General features: G+C 43.0%; 1 protein-coding gene across 1 annotated transcript in view; it reads right to left on the bottom strand.

The window, feature by feature from the left end:
• Positions 1-18,118, bottom strand: part of BCAM (basal cell adhesion molecule (Lutheran blood group)) — a 71,995-nt gene extending 53,877 nt beyond the window's left edge. The window contains exons 1-3 of the mRNA XM_018561328.1: positions 17,857-18,118; positions 11,994-12,508; positions 5,761-5,776 (exon numbers count right to left, since the gene is read on the bottom strand). Of these exons, the coding sequence (XP_018416830.1) occupies positions 5,761-5,776; positions 11,994-12,508; positions 17,857-18,118 (793 nt within the window). The remainder of the gene's footprint in view (positions 1-5,760; positions 5,777-11,993; positions 12,509-17,856) is intronic.
• Positions 18,119-18,977: the final 859 nt, after the last annotated feature.

Genomic DNA, 18,977 nt, shown 5'->3' with positions numbered 1-18,977 from the left:
TGGGAATCTACCATGAGTTTATAGTTTAGGACTACTACAATAATTCTCAAAAGAGAACCATTCAATCATAGTAGCTGCACTGTAAAGAATACGGGAACAAAGTTTCCAAATGATGAGACCTGAAAACTCACCCCGATTAGTTTCCTTAATTTTTTTTGTAAACTGGGGAAAAATAGAGTATTGTTTCTTGTTATAATAAATAATTTGCATGAAAATAGGTGTCAATGTGTTTTTTATTTAACACTTTATGAACATAATGCAAATGGGTAAGGGATTGGTGGTTGGAAAGGGATTGGTGGTGGGACATTACTTGACACTGGTGGTGGTGCCCTTTGATCTGTTTATTAAATAGTTCCCCCAAAACTGATATTTCAAAGTCTTGTGATTACTAGAGGGTTAAACCACCTGACAATCTCTTGGACCTCCATTGGGTTCCAAGGTCTGCACATATGCTATGGCCATTATATGGGTTTCTGCTTCTTTTTAAAAAAAACAGGAGGGATTTGAGCATGCAAAACCATCTTACGGTTGGAGTAGCCAAGACATATAAGAATACAGCACTTGCCTCAGTCCAACAGGGTCCATCCATGATTAAAATATCATTTTCAGGTAGCAACAGCTGAAACTGCTACTTACCCGGTATTGAGACATTTTCATAAAAGGTAAACTTATTGAACTTATGGAGTACAGTTTTGCACTCCGAAGACTGATATGCTCAAGACTCTCTTGTGAAGAAAGTTTAGGGCAGGTAATCAAGCAGCCTGATGGAAAGCTGTGCCACACCAGGCCACTTAGCATGCAGGGCGCTCAACAAAATAGTCCCAAAATTCCTAACTCTGTCTCTATAACTTCCACTTTCATTCACTAACTCCGACATTAGTCATCAACAGATCCCATAACTGAGCCTGCTTATCTGTTGCCACTTACGTAAAAAAATGTGTGACGGCCTACAGTGGGAACCAGTGTCATGAATAAAAGCTGCTGGAAAATGGACTGTATTTGGATGCAATGAATGATGCCATCACAACATTAAGTAAAAGCACTACAGCCAGCAATTCACTTTAGCTGATAATAACCTTCAAAGAATGTGCCCGATACCAATACTATTAGAAAAGCGATGGTCACTATAATGCTTTATAAGGACTCTTTGCCTGGTGACCCAACCTTTGCTGATTGATTGTGGGAAAGGATGGGCAAGTACATTAGCAAGACAAAAGGGTACATTAGGCAGTCCATAAGCTAAAATATATAAACACTTTTTAGTACCATCTGATGACATTTTGCTAAATCCTGCATTGAGTAATCAATGCAATCAAGGTTGAATCTGTTTTCCTATGGTTCATTTTGCTCATCTCGAGTCATGACTTCACATTCACGTGTGCATACCAAACTCTCCCTGCTGCCATGCCGTGCTCACCAAACCATGCTCTATTAGTACGAACCCTATTGTTGCTAGCAGTGGTTGAATAATTAGGTGGCGATTAATTAGCAGTTTTGAGGCCAGGATGCCCTTTAATACAGGATGTAGATGTATGATCCGGGATGAAGAGCAAGCAGAGTCAGTCTGTTGTGTGCAAACCTGAGGCTTTGAATCTGGGTAGCAGGGCAGGAATTAAAAGCTTTCATTATGCTTTCATTAAAACTGAAAATTAAGTCTTGCATTGTATTCAGTGGACAATGTCTGCCTTCCTGTTTTTTTCTATTCAAGCATAACCACACTACACTCCACTACTTTAAACTACCTTGTACCAGAAAACTGGGAGCCCCTGATCCTGAGCCTACAATTCTATATGTGACCAGAGGCTGCAGTTCACACCAAGAACACAGTGAATCCTGGCTGCAGTGGACAACATGAAAATCAGATTAAGGTAAATGTAGAGGACTTTCTGAAATTGGCACAGTTGCCATGTTTGCCACTGTAGCATGGAACTGATCTTTAACCTCTTCCTCTCACAATCTGTTTATGAACGTTCCCCAGCACCATACCCCATGCTGGGGATACATTAGTAAATGCCCTCCTTTTTGAAAGCCAAAACTCCATGCAGTTTCTAGCTCTCAAACCCAGCTGTCAACTGACATTTGGGGTCCCAACGGTGATCGGGATCCAGATAGAATGTTCCTGATCAAGTCGTTACAATGTCGGCTATGACATAATAATCACATACAGGCCGGAGGCTTCACTGACAAAATAAAACTTTAGCCTGCAGATGAACGCCACCATGTTCAGGCTGCAGTGGGATCTGCACTGCCTTCTACTTAATAGTGTACACTTTTAGATACGGTTGCATTATTTAAAAAAAAAAAAAAAATTAAAAAAAATATGAAGAAAATAATTTAAAAAAATTTTTCTTTATATTTTTTTGCATCTGGCAGCCCATAATTAGGACAAATCATAAAAAAAAAAAAAAACATTGTACCAAATGAAAGCCATATATGTGCTTTAAAAATCTAAAGATATTTACTTATGCAAATTAGTCATAGAGTTATTATTAAGTTAACTGGTGCATGCTAGCACTGCTAAATTTAACCCGGGCATCTAAATATCAATGACCTGATGGACCACCCTGTATTTTTTTTGCTGTCACTCTTCTATGTTTTCAGGTCAATGACTGAGACAGAATTGAAACCATCACATCAGCACAACAGCCAGACAAGTAGCATTTTTAGAAAGAAAGCGATAGTCCAGGTTTTATTTAAATGACAATGACTCCCTCGGAGAGTCTTTATTTTTACCAAGCACTCAAAACCAAGCAAGGTGAAAACTTGTAATTGCCTATTAAGGAACTGTGGAAGTGGGGGCTCCTCTATGTTACTACATCGGGCGTCCCTAACCTGTTACTTCCTGTTACTATATTTAGTCCCTTTTAGTCTGCTAAACTTCCTTGGAACAATAAAAACTGCCGCCCGTTCATTTCTAACTTCCCTATTCTCCAACAAAAGAAGTGCAGAGAATATATGTGTTCCCTACATAATATAATCACGGCCGTTGCAAATAAGGATCCATTAGTGGCATAACGCTGCGAGAAGTCGCATTCGTGATGAGATTGCCATTTTACAAATTGCCAAGCTCGTTTAGCCGGTAGCCCTATTTCTGAAATATCGCCACCCACTGTGCTGCAAGTTCTAACGCTATCAGGGGAAATTATAGAGAAATAATTTAGACAGGCTCTCAGCAGTCCTTGATTTAGAAATAGAAAGAGCCATATGTAAATGAGGAAGGTCGAGGCTCAGCTCAGAATAGTGTTCTGCACAGACATATAAATGGAAACTATAATGTTTTTTTGATGAATGTTATTTGAATTTTGTTTTAGGTTTAGACATTTTATATCTGTATTTTACAACGTATATAACATTTTTGTTTAATAAACAAACCTGACATGACACCGGATTCACAGAGCACTAAGGGTTTTCAAAAACGACGGCAGGGCAGACGCTGTTTGCATTCAGACTCTTTCTCTCTGACTGAAACTCTATAGGACCTATTATAGGTTATTGCACACCCTTAGACCAATGTCACAATAGCAATCCTGTCACTGGCACCAGCAGCAGGATTGATATGCGGGAGACAACAGTTAATAGAAATACTGGCTTGTATGGGCCACTCCCATGCCAGCTGGATGAGCAAGTTGCTGGCTTACACTCTGTAGGGCCATTGTCACCAAGGAGGGACACCTCACAAATCTGGCTGGTGAGAGAGTGACATATACAAGCAGATAATTTTTTTCCATTTTTCACATTTTAAATATTTCTATGGTGGCATCTGCGTTACTCTGGGTTCTTCTTCCTAATAAATAAATTCAGAAACAACATATACAACAATTGATCCCCATTGATTAGCCTGCCCCCATGCCAAAATGCTTGAAATAATGAGCTGCTCATAATGTTAATTTTAGAAGTCGTTTTTGATCCTAAAACTGAACTGGAGAAAGTCAAAGTATGAGATGAATATTATCGCACTGCAGATCGCAGAATTGGTGGTCATTTTCCTAAAGTGTATTTATAGCCGAACCTTTTTTTTGTTTGTTTTGGATACAGTTAGAGACGCCTATCAGGTTATTTTTTGCGGTCTGTGGTCTACTGGGGAGCTTTCTCTCAGGGTCCATTCACACCATCTGCTTTGGAGCTGTGTTAGCCATTGTTTCCAGCGCAAGACAAGGCTTTCAACGCAATGGGATGCAATTCAGTACAACCACCTAGCACCCCACTGTGCCTGTAGAACTGAATGAAATGTCACTTGTGACATTTTAATAAAGTTCTAACAAAAATAAAGAACACCGTGCGATGCAATGGGATCAGCGCTTCGGCACTGTGGTGGGATACTGCACACCAGATGCTGGTGTCAATGGGCCCTTAAGGAGAAACATATTAGTTGTGAAATCACACAAAAGACGCACAGACTTCAGGCGCTCCTCCTGAAGTCTTTTGAGACCAAAAACGTGCGATTATGCCCCAAAGAAGCTCCTGTACTTCTGAGTGTTGAGTGACAACACATCGCTCAGTTGTGAATGGGAACAATAGAATAACATAAGAAGCTAAGAATTAAATGTTGAAGTGCTTCTGGAAACAGGCTTCAAATTGCTTAGGTGTGAATGAACGCTAAGGGTTTAACAGCATGCAGCACAAAACATTTGGTTCTTTCATAAATCAAACTGGGATGGAAATGCAATAGGAATTTCAGAAACACTAATCAAATTTTTCCCTAATTTTCTAATGAAAAATGCAATAGAGCCAGGGGGGAAAAACACATAAAGCATGTGTTCTGAAAAAAAATTATTGTAACTAAATAAAATCTTGAAAGCTCATGCATATGTGGACAGCTATCTCTAGAAGGAATGAATAAAGGTTCATGTGATGACCAACCATGTTATCCCTTTTTTAGGCCTCCAGCTCAGTATAAGAGAAGGAAAAAAAAGGATCTTATTGGTTGCTATGAGCACCAGTGGGCAGGCGGGCATGGTGCCCATGCTGTTAATAATTACAGAAAACCTGTCACTGGTCTTATATTTGCTCATCTCATCTACAGTGTTAGGTCAAAAACAAAGGTACACAATGAGCCTGGCGTAGGGTTCGTTTTTTTCATGTAAGTGCACCATCTGCCCATCTAATTAGTGAACACTGACATTTCAAAAATTCCGGCGTCAAAGGCTTCAAATTGTTACTTTGTATGGTTCATTGCTCTTCATCCAACCCTTGTATGATATGCTGGCATGATGTAGAAAACATTTCCTATACAGTTGCTCTTCCTATTAATGCAGATCGCAAAATGTCTAGATCCATGACATATACAGAGCTACCGAGATGTCATATCAGTTTATATTGCTCACATTCCTGTATCTCTCTTATGCTGTTTGGATGCATTAAGAGAATAACACCACCTTTTCAGATCTTAACATTCTGAAGCCTTCGTGCCACTGCCCCGCCTCCTGTCTGCTGTGTGTACTACATGTGGTCATTACGCATTGTGTGGGTTTATCTACCTCATTCCTCTAAACCCATCTGAGTGCCTCTCCATTCTACCATTCAGCTTCTATAGCAGGCATTTGCACCTCCAACCTCAATTGGACATTCAGTTGGAATGTGGTCACAATGCAAAGTCAGAATTTAGCTCCATCCAGTGACTGTCATTGCAGGTCTATGGTCACCCTAAAGGAGACAGACAAAAAGATCTCTGACACCATTGGAAGAGGTCAGTTATAAGAGTTGCAATTTGGAAAATCTACATGTACACTATAAGCTCCTACAAACTCCAAAGGCACTCACCAGCTATTACCACTTCCTAGGAAATCAGAAATGGCCGGATTATTCTAGAAATGGGGGACATCACTACTATTAGTCCGTCTATGGCCAGCTTTAGACCACTATGGGGAATTTAACACACACAATTTAAATATGTACTGTGTATGGGAGCTGACCTACCTGTCCATCCTGTCCTCAAGATACATGTGCATGCAAGATACCTGATTGGCCCCAAGTACAGCCCTTCTCCTAGTCTCAGTGATGCTATACAGATGATTAGTTATAGTTTTTAAAGGTCACCTCTTTGCCCTGGCCTCTAACTGGCAAATGAAAGAGCAACAACAGACTGATGAGGTAATCTCTTCCCTTCTCTCCTCCTGTCAGAATATTGCTTGCTAGCACATGTGCATGCAGGATACCTGATTGGCCCCCAGTATTGCCCCTTCTCCCAGTCTTGATATAGAGACGTTTGCAAGAGGCCAAAATTAAATCAATTTCAGGTATTTATTCTAGTTATATTTTTTTAATTAATACACATTCCATTACATTATAAATATTATACTATATAATACATTCTGTATCCGTTGCTGTGCTACCTGGAGTTCAGCTTTAACATTCAAACATGAAACCCAAGAAAAAAGCTAACATCAGTACGATTTCTTGCCTTCCTTTCTGTATTCTGTCCCCTGGTTGAACACTGGGCAGGCCTGTGATAGACTGCATGTAGCACTAGAATGGGCTGCTTACTTGATAATGAAAGAGGGATTGGGGATTATTTCTAAGAGGGGGTATTAAATTCTTCCAGGAGCTGCAGGATTTATTAACTGCTTTGTAGGCAAGAATTTGTTGAAGGTAGACCGAGAGCAGACCGACGCAGACATATTACCATGAGCACTGGAACTGGCCTACAACCAAAGTTGAATCCAGAGGAATTATTGCCAACGGTTCCTGAAACAGAACCAGGTTTTGTAGATTGGAAATGTTCTTGTTTTTTTTTTTAATTTCATCTAAGGTGCCCATACACCTAGAGGGTTATTCACAAAGCTGCCGAAGGCAGCCGAGTGAATAACCCAGCCGATGTAAAGTGAGCCGAATGCTGTTCGGCTATTCAGTTCTGGCTTTTACGGATGATTTCAGCTGTACATCGGCTAAAATCAGCTGTACATCGGCTGCCTCCGGTCAGCCAAACATGCTCTGAGCCGAAGTACAGCCGAACATGCTCTGAGCCGAAGTACAGACGAACATGCTCTGAGCCGAAGTACAGACAAACATGCTCTGAGTCGAAGTACAGAAGGTCTTTGACTGAGCCAATCCAACATCTGGATCAGCTGAGCCAAAGCTCCGGCAGCTCACTCGCTGCCGTTCGCCCCTATTCTCATAGGGACCGAACGGCAGTGAGTATATATTGCCGAATACCGCCAAGCGGCATTCGGCTCGGCTATTCTGCTCGGTACCTCCACGGTACTGAACAGAATAGCAAAAAAAGTAAAATATTTAAAAAAAAAAATTTGCAAAATAATGTACATTTTTTTAAAAAATAGCAAGAAAAAAAAAAGAAAAATATTTAAAAAGAAAAAAAAAAGGGTGAATCTAGCGGTGACAGCTTTCCAGCTGTTCACCCTGCTTCAGCTGTCACTTTGGCTCAGTCGAGCCGAAGCATATGCCTTCAGCTTGGCTGGGCTGCCTTCGGCTGCTGTATGGGCTACTGTGAATAGCCCATACAGCAGCCCTTCGCTTCAACTGAATCGAAAGGCTCCGGCGGCCGAAGAGAGCTAAAGGATCAGCTAATGCTACAGCTATATCCTTCAGCACAATAGTGAATAACCCCACTAGATTTTCGTTCGGAAATTGTCCACGAATGGTCTTTCGAACGATAATCGATTAGTTGATGGGAACCCAACGATTTAAATGACTGTACTTCTGGACGCATTTCCTCGATCGGTCAGGCTGGAAAACGTTTTTCGAATTGTACGAAAATGGATGGATTAGTGGCGTTTTCGTACGTTAAAAATCACAGCAAGAGCACTGCACATGGGCAAATGAAAATCCGTTCTGTCGATCGATGAAATTTGGGAAGTTAGTATTGCTAAAATCGACATTGGGCTGTGCATGATGGGCTATTTGAGCTAGAATCAAATGAGAATTTTTGGCAGCGATGAACATTTCCGATTGAAAAATCTATAGGTGTATGGCCAGCTTTATACCAGTATCACAATACTGTATACAACCTACATTCCTTTCTTCTAATGTATTTATGCCTTGAAGGGGTTTGAGCCAAAGGGCAATTCCAGGCAACAATTAAATGCATTCAGGGCTAGTTCAAACCAGCCCCAGTGCGTTGCGTCCCCAATTATGGCCGGAACGCACTGTATTGCATCCCGGCTGGCTCACTTTGTTTTGGGGTGGGAGGGGGAGTGGTGGTGAATTGAAGCCAATGGCACTGCAGCCACGCCCTGCGGCCGCAGTGCGATCAGCCACACTAGATGCCTGCGTTCCGGCCCAGTCAGAAAAATTAGTGCATGCAGAATGCAGCATGCGGTACACAGTCATTGATGTGCCATGCGTTCGGGTGCGGCCGATCGCACTGCAGCCGGAGGGTGTGAGCTGCGGTGCCATTGACTTCAACGCACCTCCATGCCCCCTCCCGCCCCAAACAAAGTGAGCCAGCCAGGATGCGATCCAGTGCATTCTGGCCATAACGCACTGGGGCTGGTGTGAACTAGCACTCAGCGATTTACTGTTAGCAGGTAAACAGTTTACCTGTGTTAAGATCTTTCAGTTTACCTTGATCCTGTGTAACCCAAGCATATACAACTTTACAGGATGAGGAGCATCTAAAGCATGTTATTCTTTTCAGTCCGTTCCCTGCGTAATCTATAAAAATGTAATGTCCAAGGCAGGTTTGAATCCGATTGGTGTGTGTGATAAAAATAGGCATTTTTTAACTTCACGGTATCAGTGTGTGAGGCAGCAATGGAGGGTGTGCCAGCATCACCAGCAGGTGTGTTCCAGGATCACCAGGTTACAGCCAAAAAGGAGTCTAGGGAAACAGTAAAGTACAGCAATTTCTGGATGAAAGACTGAGCTACTCACCAGACTGGATATGCTCCCTCTGTGCATCATAAAGCTAATTCTCAGTTTTGATGAGAATATAACTTTAATTAAAAAAAGTTTTTTACATGCAATTTTTTTTATCAAGAACAACATTTTGCATGCGATGAAAAGAAAATTTCTATGCTAAATTAGAGATATAATGAGACCTATGTCTCAGAGATATATAAAATCCCTTGCAAAGTATCAAATTTGTTTTAACATATTGACAGCTATGTAGGTTATTTGTATACAACAGGAAAGGTACAAGTGTCCTCCCCGTCACAGAAAAAGCCATTGTCAGCAATAAGAGGTAGTCACCCTCTTTCTTTGTTACTGCGGAAAGGACTGTGGGAATCTCTAAATATCAAGGGGGGAAGGGAGTACGTACAAGCTTCCTCTTGAAACAAAAAAACAGGGGGTTGCTGGAAAAAAAAAGGGGGTGCGTGCCACGGGTACCATGCGTGCAAAAGCGGGGACAGCCGGAATTCTTGGCAGAGAGGGTCGTGAAGCATGTGAGGCCTCTCCCTTCATGGAGGAAGAGAAATGATGAGGATTAAAGATTAACAGGTGCAGAGAGATCAGGCTGCAAAAATCAACAGAGGGCCGGAGAAGGAGGGGCTGTCAACCTAATGGGGACATGCTGAGGAGATCCAGAAAATTGACAGGGAAGTGCAGTGGAGCAGAGGCTGCGTAGATAATGAGGCCGGTGCTGGAAGGGGCACCGTACTGAGATCAGGGCAGTGAGATGGAGGGGGAGGAAAATCTAGAAGAAGACTGAGGAATAATCACTAGGGAAGATCAAACTTTCCCAGCACCGGATACTCAATCCAGGTTTATTTTTCTTATCAGTAGACATTGAAGCCAGCAAAGTAGACTTTACAGTACAAGCATGTTAAGCCTGAGCAGGTATCTCATGATCACCATTCGGTGACTGTGCCAACAACTCAAGTCACAAATGTGTTCCTATTCTATATATGAGTGTATAATGTACCTGGTCCAAAACTGAAACCAATAATAGGTCCGAGGTGGTCTGTGTTTAGGAGTGTAGGAGTTGCAATACATTATACAGTCCCCATACAAAGAATAGCACCCTAAAATAGTTGCAGGGGGACAAATTAATATGGAATTCAGGAGCCAGCTCCATGGACAATAAATAAAGAAAATATTAAAAGTTAGGTGCCAGCTGTAATTTTTAAGAAGAGCTGGCTACCTGGCTTCTGGGATTTTTCCAGCCCTGGCTTATGGTGCCCATACACCTTACGAATATCGAACGGATTTAGTTTGCGATCGCATTTTCGTCCGATATTTGCAAGGTTGATGGGCAGTGTACAACCGCAAATACTGTACAATCGATCGAGTTTTGGCTAACCAGCAGGGTAGAAAACTTTGGTCGATCGTACGTTTGGTGGCGTTTCCGTACGTCCAAAGTGTCGTCCGATGATTGCAAGGTGTATGGGCAGCCTTAGACTCCTTTTTGTCTGTAATTGATCCTGGAACACACTTGCTGGTGACCTTCATACGGTCTCTCATACACTCAAACGCTGATTTTAAAAAATACCTGATTTATCACAGCCACCAATCAGATGCACACCTCAAAATATTGGCGCCAGCTGCAATTTTTAAAGAGAGAATTGGCGATCAGGCTTCTGAGATTTGTCCAGTGATGAGATACAGTATAACTCCCAACTGAATGACAGTTTCTTTGCCAAAGCACTGTGCATCGTAAACAATATCAATATAAAAAATATGTATTGTCACCTTTTTTTTATCCTTTGTTGAATCTCAGTGCTGCTGATCTCCTACAGCCTCTTTGCACCAAATTCTGTCTAGGCATTTCCCAGGGTGAGTTTCAAACCATGACAACAGTCCTCCTGTGTAATGTGTGTTGAAATGGGCTCTTGTAATCTCCACTGGAAGCCTGCATAACAGACTAATATGCAGGCTTTTTCTGAGTGGCCTCGTATTTTCACATGCTGGTGGGGTAAAATTAGGGATTCACCGATACCGAGTATTTGGGCCCAAATGCTCCGATGCCTAGCCCGATACTTCCGGTATCAAGAAGCCAGGCAGCGAGCCATTACATGCTGCCTGGCTTCCTGATTGGCTGGTAAGCCAGCTCCATGCTCCTTTGTCACTTGGGAGTATGGAGCCAGCTTCCAAGCCAATCAGGAAGCCAGGTGCTGTGTAATGACGTGTTGCCCGGCTTCCTGATTGGCCAGTTTCTCGACCAATCGGGAAGCCGGGCCATGCGTCATTACACAGAGCCCGGCTTCCTGATTGACCAGAAAGCCGGCTCCATGGAGAAGGCTTCCCTGCTAATCAGGAAGCCAGGGGGTGAGTCATTACACGCCGCCTGGCTTCCTTGGGATTTCCGGTATCAGTATTCCGTATCGGCGAGTACCGAAAAAAAAATATCGGTACTCTTGCTCGATACCGGAAAACCGTTATCGGTGCATCCCTAGGTAAAATCATATGATATTTTAATAGAATAAAGTCTCTGCGGCCCATCCTCCTCACTGAGGGTATCCCCTCCTCCTCAAGGAGGGCACCTTAGTCTTGCGATGGTTGTAAAGTAATTTAAAAAACGTACGATCTGCCCATCTTGGACAGGCAGATCGTACTCTCGATCATCGCAAGCCATGCCCCCCTGAGGGGTGGGCTTCCGATGACCGCAATGCTGAAGGGGCAGTGTGCGCGTGCGCACACCGGGCCGTTCGGCATTTGTCTCCCGAGCACCGTTCAAACCAGCCGAAAATCGTACGATTTCCGGCTGGTTTTCTAGTGTGCACCCTAGACAAAAGACGTGCGACCGTACAGTAAAAACGGTCTCACGTCTTCCATACACTTTGCGATTATCGTATGATCACGGGATTTCCCACGATTATCGTGCCATAATTGCACAGTGTATGGGCACCTTTAGGAGAAGAGGCTGTAGGGTGCAGCTCCATGGAACCTGCATTAGATGTGATGATGTCAGTGACCCTTAGACCACCGGAGTCTGTAGGGACGGTCTAGAACTCAGGTAAGTAATTTTACTTTACTCCAGCCCCTAGACAAAAATGAACACTTATTCCTTGCAATGAGGTGGTAGCCCCAATAAAAGGGTACTTTTTTGTTTGCCCTGAGATGGGCTTTAAGCCCTTATAAAGGGGGCCCATTAATACCTTAAACATGTTGGCTTGATCCTGATAAAAGGTGCCCAATAGAACCTTAAATGTGTTGGCTTGACCCCGATAAAAGCTGCCCAATAGAACCTTAAACGTGTTGGCTTGACCCTGATAAAAGGTGCCCATTAGAACCTTAAATGTGTTGGCTTTACCATGATGAAGGGTGCCCATTAGAACCTTAAATGTGTTGGCATGACCCTGATAAAGAGTGCCCATTAGAACCTTAAATGTGTTGGCTTCACCTTGATGAAGGGTGCCCATTAGAACCTTAAACCTGTTGGCTTGACCTTGATGAAGGGAGCCTAATAGAACCGTAAATGTGTTGGCTTGACCTTGATGAAGGGTGCCCATTAGAACCTTAAACATGTTGGCTTCAACTTGATGAAGGGTGCCCATTAGAACCTTAAACATGTTGGCTTCAACTTGATGAAGGGTGCCCATTAGAACCTTAAACATGTTGGCTTCAACTTGATGAAGGGTGCCCATTAGAACCTTAAACATGTTGGCTTGACCTATTGACATAAATGAAGAAATACTGTAAGCTCTTCAGGAACTCTCAACATGTAGTCTGGCACCCCCATATTTTCCTGTACCTCTTAACCATCAGCAAGAGGCAGGTCGATGATTAATTACAAGTAGCAAGCCATTTCATTGTAGCCTTCACTAATGGTTTCCCAGCATGTAGAAAATGTCTCTTTGACAACGCGTGTTTCTAATAGTGTTTATCAATTCAAGAGATCACACGCAGGCTGCAGCAGGCAGAATCTGAAAGTCATTTTCGTGGATAGAATTTGCAATCAGAAATGACACATGACTTTAATGAAAACATACAAGTCACAGAAAATAACCACAACATGAATGTAATCAGCTGCTCATCTAACGATAATTATGATACCGAGAAGACACGGAATCATCAGCCTGATTACAGCCACCCATACATCAGTCAAGAGATGAAAGATGGGCACTGGCTGACTTCTAGGGGTTGCTGATCTGCATGCTATTTGTCCTATTAAAGTAAACCTGACACAAGAGCAGGTGTCAAAAATTATCCTAATGTCGAAGCAAACACCTGAATACATACTCTTGTGATTAAGTACCCCCGTCATACTGCATAAGCAGCTCAGCTCCACAAAGTACAGACGTACAACATAATCAAGAAAATGAACCCCAGCTTGCTGACTTGACAATGAAAGAGTATTAGCGCACCAATAAGGTCATCTACATGCACGCTCTGCTCTCTCCTCCAGCCAGTATGAGCACTATAAGGACATGCACAATGCAGCAATGTCTGATTTGTTCACAGTCCTGGTCCTCGTTTTCCTAGTCTAAGTGTTTAAATACTGAGATTGTCAGGTATCAAGGCAAATTTAGGTATTTACACAATCTACATTTTAAAAAGCTTGCTTAATGTTTTAAATACATAACGGCATTTTTTGGTGTCCTGGTGGACCGAGATACTGGTAACTGTGCAGTTCTTGGCGGTGTCTCCAAATGTCAGACTCAGGTTAGCTACTGCTGCATCCGATCTGACTGAATTTGCCTGGGTTCGGTTTGTGAATTTTGCAGCAAACCCCATTAAAGCCTATGGGGGGGATCTTGTTATTCAATGCTGGCCAATGCTGTAGGGCTGATAAGCAAGCTATTGTCAGGCAAAAGGAGTGGGAAGCTAGATATTGCCCTTGGTATCATGCACCCATGACCAAATATGTATTATTTTATTAAATACATGAATAAAATATAAAATGAATAAATTAAATATGAATGAATACAATATAAAATGAATAAATTAAATATACATGATTAAAATAAAAAAATTAATCAGAATCCCTACACAGAATTGCCAGTAGTGATGGGCTTGGGCGTGTTTGCAGCTCCACGTGCCGATCCCGCCAGGAAGCTGACACCGCCGCAGCGCCAATCACAGGTACTGAGACATTATCCCGGTCGGCAGCTGCAGAGATCGGAAAATGTCTCCATGCCTGTGATTGGCGCTGCGGCGCTGTCAGCTTCCTGGCAGGCTCGGCACGTGGAGCTGCGAACACGCCCGAGCCCATCACTATTTGCCAGCTCTGCTTAACACACACACAGACAATATGGCTCCTTTAAAGAAAGTGGGCTGGGTTATCTATTCCACCACATTTTGTTTTTTGTGACTCATCTGACCAGGGGCACAGGCTATGCACTATGAATGTATTATAGGTCGGCCTTATATTTGGTCCCGATTCACGCACTTTGCAAATCTTTGGGGACTTGCCGCAAACCCATGATAGCGATGGACCCAAACTCATCCCTAATGATCATGGGGAAAGGAGACTAAGGAAATGCTTCTTCTTCCCTGCAGCAGACTGATGGCATCATCTCAGATGAAGTCACTTACCTGGAAACTCAAGGACCACTTTTAGGCCTCATTCACACGGGAATCATCAGGCAGCTCCCGGGAAGGATAGGTGCTGTATGATTAGTACGCAGCCCCTGTCCTTCATTATGGGTGTACACCGCCATACGCTGCCCTACGCTCCCCCCAAGTGCAGGTCCATACGGGTGCGGGTTTCCTGGCTCGGACGCAGACAGGATGGATGCTGTCAGTGTACTAGTACGGATGCCCCCACAGACGTGCAGGGCGGGTGATCGTAGGGCCGCGTACGGCCGAATACTCCCATAGAAAAGGACAGAGGCTGCGTACTAATCACATGCAGCACCTGTCCTTCCCGGGAGCTGCCCGATACGACCGTGCACGTAGCTGTCGATTCCCGTGTGAATGAGGCCTTAATAATAAAAGGTGCAGCTTTTTTTCTTTAAAATTAAATTGTTGATGTACATTTGGACAAGTCAATGATTTCTTTGTGTAGACTTTTACATTTTTAGAGGTCAACTTCGATATACATATCTCAATTTTACTGCTTCAGAGGCAGAGCCCTCCCGCACCCCCTGCAAAGCGCACTACTCTACTGGCTACCGGGATGCGGGTGGAGCAGGGCCATGCCAAAATGTTCAACTTTGCAGCTGGGAGCGCCCACTGGCTATTGAGCTCCCAGGCACTCTCGGATATAAAACTGTTAGATTGTAGCCTCTTATGTGCAGAGCCATATATCTAAAGCTGGCCTTACACTGTTCTACCGTATTTGTTTTTCGTTACACCAGTGGGCTGAACGAAAAAAGAATAGAACAGATTCATAAGCATTGATGGAGGAATCCTCCTGTTTCCTTTGCTTTGCTGACTGGCTACATGCACCATTCGCGCGAAGATTTTTGCAAACGGCTCCTTCGATCAGCTGATTTCGTCTAGAAGGGTGCCAAAAGTAAGAACCACTGTGCGAAATTCGCATGGCCAGCTTAATCTTCTTGTCTTGCATTGTATTGTAACTGGAATGTTTCTCTTTATTTTGTAAATAGCTGGGTAAAATGTTGGCACTATATAAATCAATGAATAATAATAATATTGTAATAATAATAAAAAATAATATTAATAAAATAATAATATGAAACAGCTGCATGCACATTTTTAATGGTTAAGGTCAATTTTCACATCATCCACTTTAAAAGGTTTATTTATAGTATCCATGATATATGCAGAAGTGAAGGGGGGGTATAGAGAGCAAAGACACAAAAGTTGGCCAGACAACAATACGGCTGAAGAAATTTAAAAAAACATAATGCGAGGAAGATAGCCGAGATGTTATCAGTTGATCCACTGTTATAAATAAAAGGGGAAGGAGGTGTAAAAGAAAAAGTCCCAGAGGGCACCATAAACTGAGAAAGGTCACATACTAAGGGTAAGGAAGAGAGAACAGTGCAGGAGGAGGGGGAGAGAGACAGGAGAAGAACAGGGCACACACAGGGTTACATAGGGAGGGCACAGAATTGGAAAGAGAAAATGCACAAAGAAGGGGGGGGTGGGGGCAGGATCCTGAGCATTACTTCACAATAAGAGTGTCTCATAGGCAGTCACATGGTCTATTGTTGAATTCTAAACACTTCACCAAAGCCTAAGAGGGGGTGAGGGGAAACGAGAATGAAAGAAAGAGAAGATAGATTGCTTGGAAAAGTGGCGAAGGAGGAGGGCAAACAGGGAAAAAAAATATGGTATGAAGAAAAAAAAAAAACGAAGTGTAAAAAAAATTCTACCGTGTCAAAATAGAAGAAACAAAAAATAACAACATATATTAAAAAAACTAATAGAAATACAGTTCCTGTCACACCATGGTTTAAAAACCAATACAAATTGAAACATAAGTATTCATTTTTATATTTTTTTTATATGTTTTATACATTTGTATATTATTTTTAAAGATACTTAGATGCCACGAGACAATTCTACAAACGCCTGTCACTAATTTAAGAAAATTGACAAATAAAAATGTTTCATTTTGAAAAGCACTTTTATTTTTATGGATTTTTTTTTTTTAATACTATAACATAAAAATATATATTTTACAAAACAGTACTAAAAAATAAATCAAAATTACTTGCTCCCTGCCACAAAAATGGTTAAATAAGTGTTTATTTTTATGTAGAGGGGCAAATGACATTTGTTTTGCTCTCGGCTGGGCTAAAAGATTTCTTTGTGTGGTGACATTTCCAGCATGCTCTTGAGGACGTCACTGGCACAATGATGTTCCAGTGCCAATATCCCAAATGTACGCGACCTAGTTTCTCAAAATGTATTCAAAATGCAACAAAAAAATCTAACAGTATATCTGTATGAAAATTAGACCAAGGCAATGCACAATCTTTGGAATGACTGTGTTAAGGTGCCCATACACCTGCCGATTATCTTACGATAATCGCGGGTGATCCCGCGATCGTACGATAATCGGCAGGTGCATGGAAGTCGTGCGACCGTTTCTACTGTACGGTCGCACGTCTTTTGTCTCCCGAGCAGGCTTGAAAACCCGCCGAGAATCGTGCGATTTTCGGCGGGTTAGTGGCGTTCTCGGGAGACAAATGCCGCACGGGCCGGTGTGCGCAGGTGCACACTGCACTTGCGGCATTGGAATCAACAGAAGACCTCCCCTCAGCGGGGCGGGCTTGCGATGATCACAAGTACGATCCCCCTGTCCAAGATGGGCAGATCGTACGAGCTTTTAATTACTTTACAACCATCGCACGATGAAAGTCGTGCGAAGGTTGTAAAGTGTGTGGCCATCTTTACCCTCATTAACATTTACAGTTCATGCTCCTTGTTCAGTCAAACAGCAGTTTTGGTGTTTTAAATTTCTGGCTGCATTGCAGAAGTCAAAATGGCTGATTTACTAAGGAAAATGCACAGACGTGTAGCAACAATGCACCTGCAAAACCTGCAAGTTTACTGACATAATTGGTTTGCTAAGCAGCTCACACTCCAACATCTGAACGTACACAGGCGTTCTGTGGCTGGAGGAGAGAAGGGGCGGGGATGTGATATCATCTCTCCTCCTCCAATCACAGAAAGCCTTGTACTCTTTAAGAAAAATACAAGTCATATTGTGATTGGGCAAGTAGTGAGGAGGGGCAGATGATGCGACCGGAGCACTTTGATGCTCGAGATGTATCCTTCACTCAGTGGCGTCACAAGGGGGGGGTGCGACCCGCACCCGGGTGCCACCATTGGAGGGGTAACACCAAAATAACTGACAGTCATCTTGGTGTCACCCCCTATGAAAAATCGGGCACTCGGTCACGGACCGAGAGCCCAACAGTGTCAGGAGAGAGGAGGAGCCCCTGCGGCCTACCTCATCCTGCTGGGTGAATGTCCCCTCCTCTCTCTGTCAGTGTCCATCAGCACAATAAGACGACCGCGCATGCACGATGACGTCAAGGCGGGGTTTCACCCGGTCTCCGCTCCGGGTGACACCCAGCCTCGGGACACCCCTGCCCTCACTCCATGTGGCGCCCAGTAGACTGGTGTCATGTGCTGGTGACTGCACCTGGATGCTCGGGATATATCCCTCACTCCATGTGGCGCCCAGAAGACTGGCGTCATGTGCAGGAGACGGCACCTGGATGCTCGAGATGTATCCCTCACTCCATGTGGCGCCCAAAAGACTGGCGTCATGTGCAGGAGACAGCGCCAGGATGCTCGAGATGTATCCCTCACTCCATGAGGCGTCCAGAAGGCTGGCGTCATGTGCAGGAGACGGCATGCTGCAATGTAAGATTTTTATACTTTGCAGCAGCCCTCCACACATTAACAACTCAACTTTTTTAGTGATAATTTACATACATAGTGCAGTGTGTAAACTATAATTTGTTCCAGCTTTAAGTCGGGAAATGCTAGCACAGCATGACTGACATTTTGTACAAAATTCTAGCTGTGTATACCCAACTTTAAATGGCCATTAACACAGGCCAATTTTCACATCATGTCAACCACTTTCCACCAGCTTTTGACTGCAAAAAGGTGATTGAGGCAACCTGCAGGCAACAGTTTCTATAAAAAACATGAACCAATCAAAGCTGTTGGTGTTAGGTTGCATTGACCCATTTCTGTGATGGAAAGCTGGATGAAAGTGGTTGAAATTGCTTGAAAATTGCCCCATGTTTATAATCAGCATTATTCGTAATTCAGACTAACAGCATGTACCTGGGTTAAAGTGCTTTGTATTAACTTACATTCAGTGTTTAAGGGTTGCTCAACCCAAAAGAAATATTTCAGCTTAAGTAAAGTCCAGTGAGCTCAGTCAGCTGCTGACTTCGTAAATATCTTAGGAGCTCAGCAATGAGGTCCTCCTGCCACAGTTCCTGGCTCTATTCCCATCCACTCTTCAGTTTTGGAAGTACCCACCCAGCCTGGAATTTTCCCAACACTGATTTTCAAATATATTAAATACAAAAAACTTAAAAAGAGCACAAGAACCCCCTTAATTATCACTGCATGTGTGATGACCATTGCCACCATAGTGGTCAATATAAGAAGCTGTTAGACTCCGGTATGTACAAAAAAAATAAATACCATAGGTCATATGTGGAAGTACTTTTGACAGTATGTTTTGAAGGAAATGC

Source organism: Nanorana parkeri, unplaced genomic scaffold (genome assembly GCF_000935625.1).
Source record: "Nanorana parkeri isolate BGI_ZX_2015 unplaced genomic scaffold, ASM93562v1 scaffold517, whole genome shotgun sequence".
Taxonomy (NCBI): Eukaryota; Metazoa; Chordata; class Amphibia; order Anura; family Dicroglossidae; genus Nanorana; species Nanorana parkeri.
This window is presented reverse-complemented; position numbering and strand designations above follow the sequence as displayed.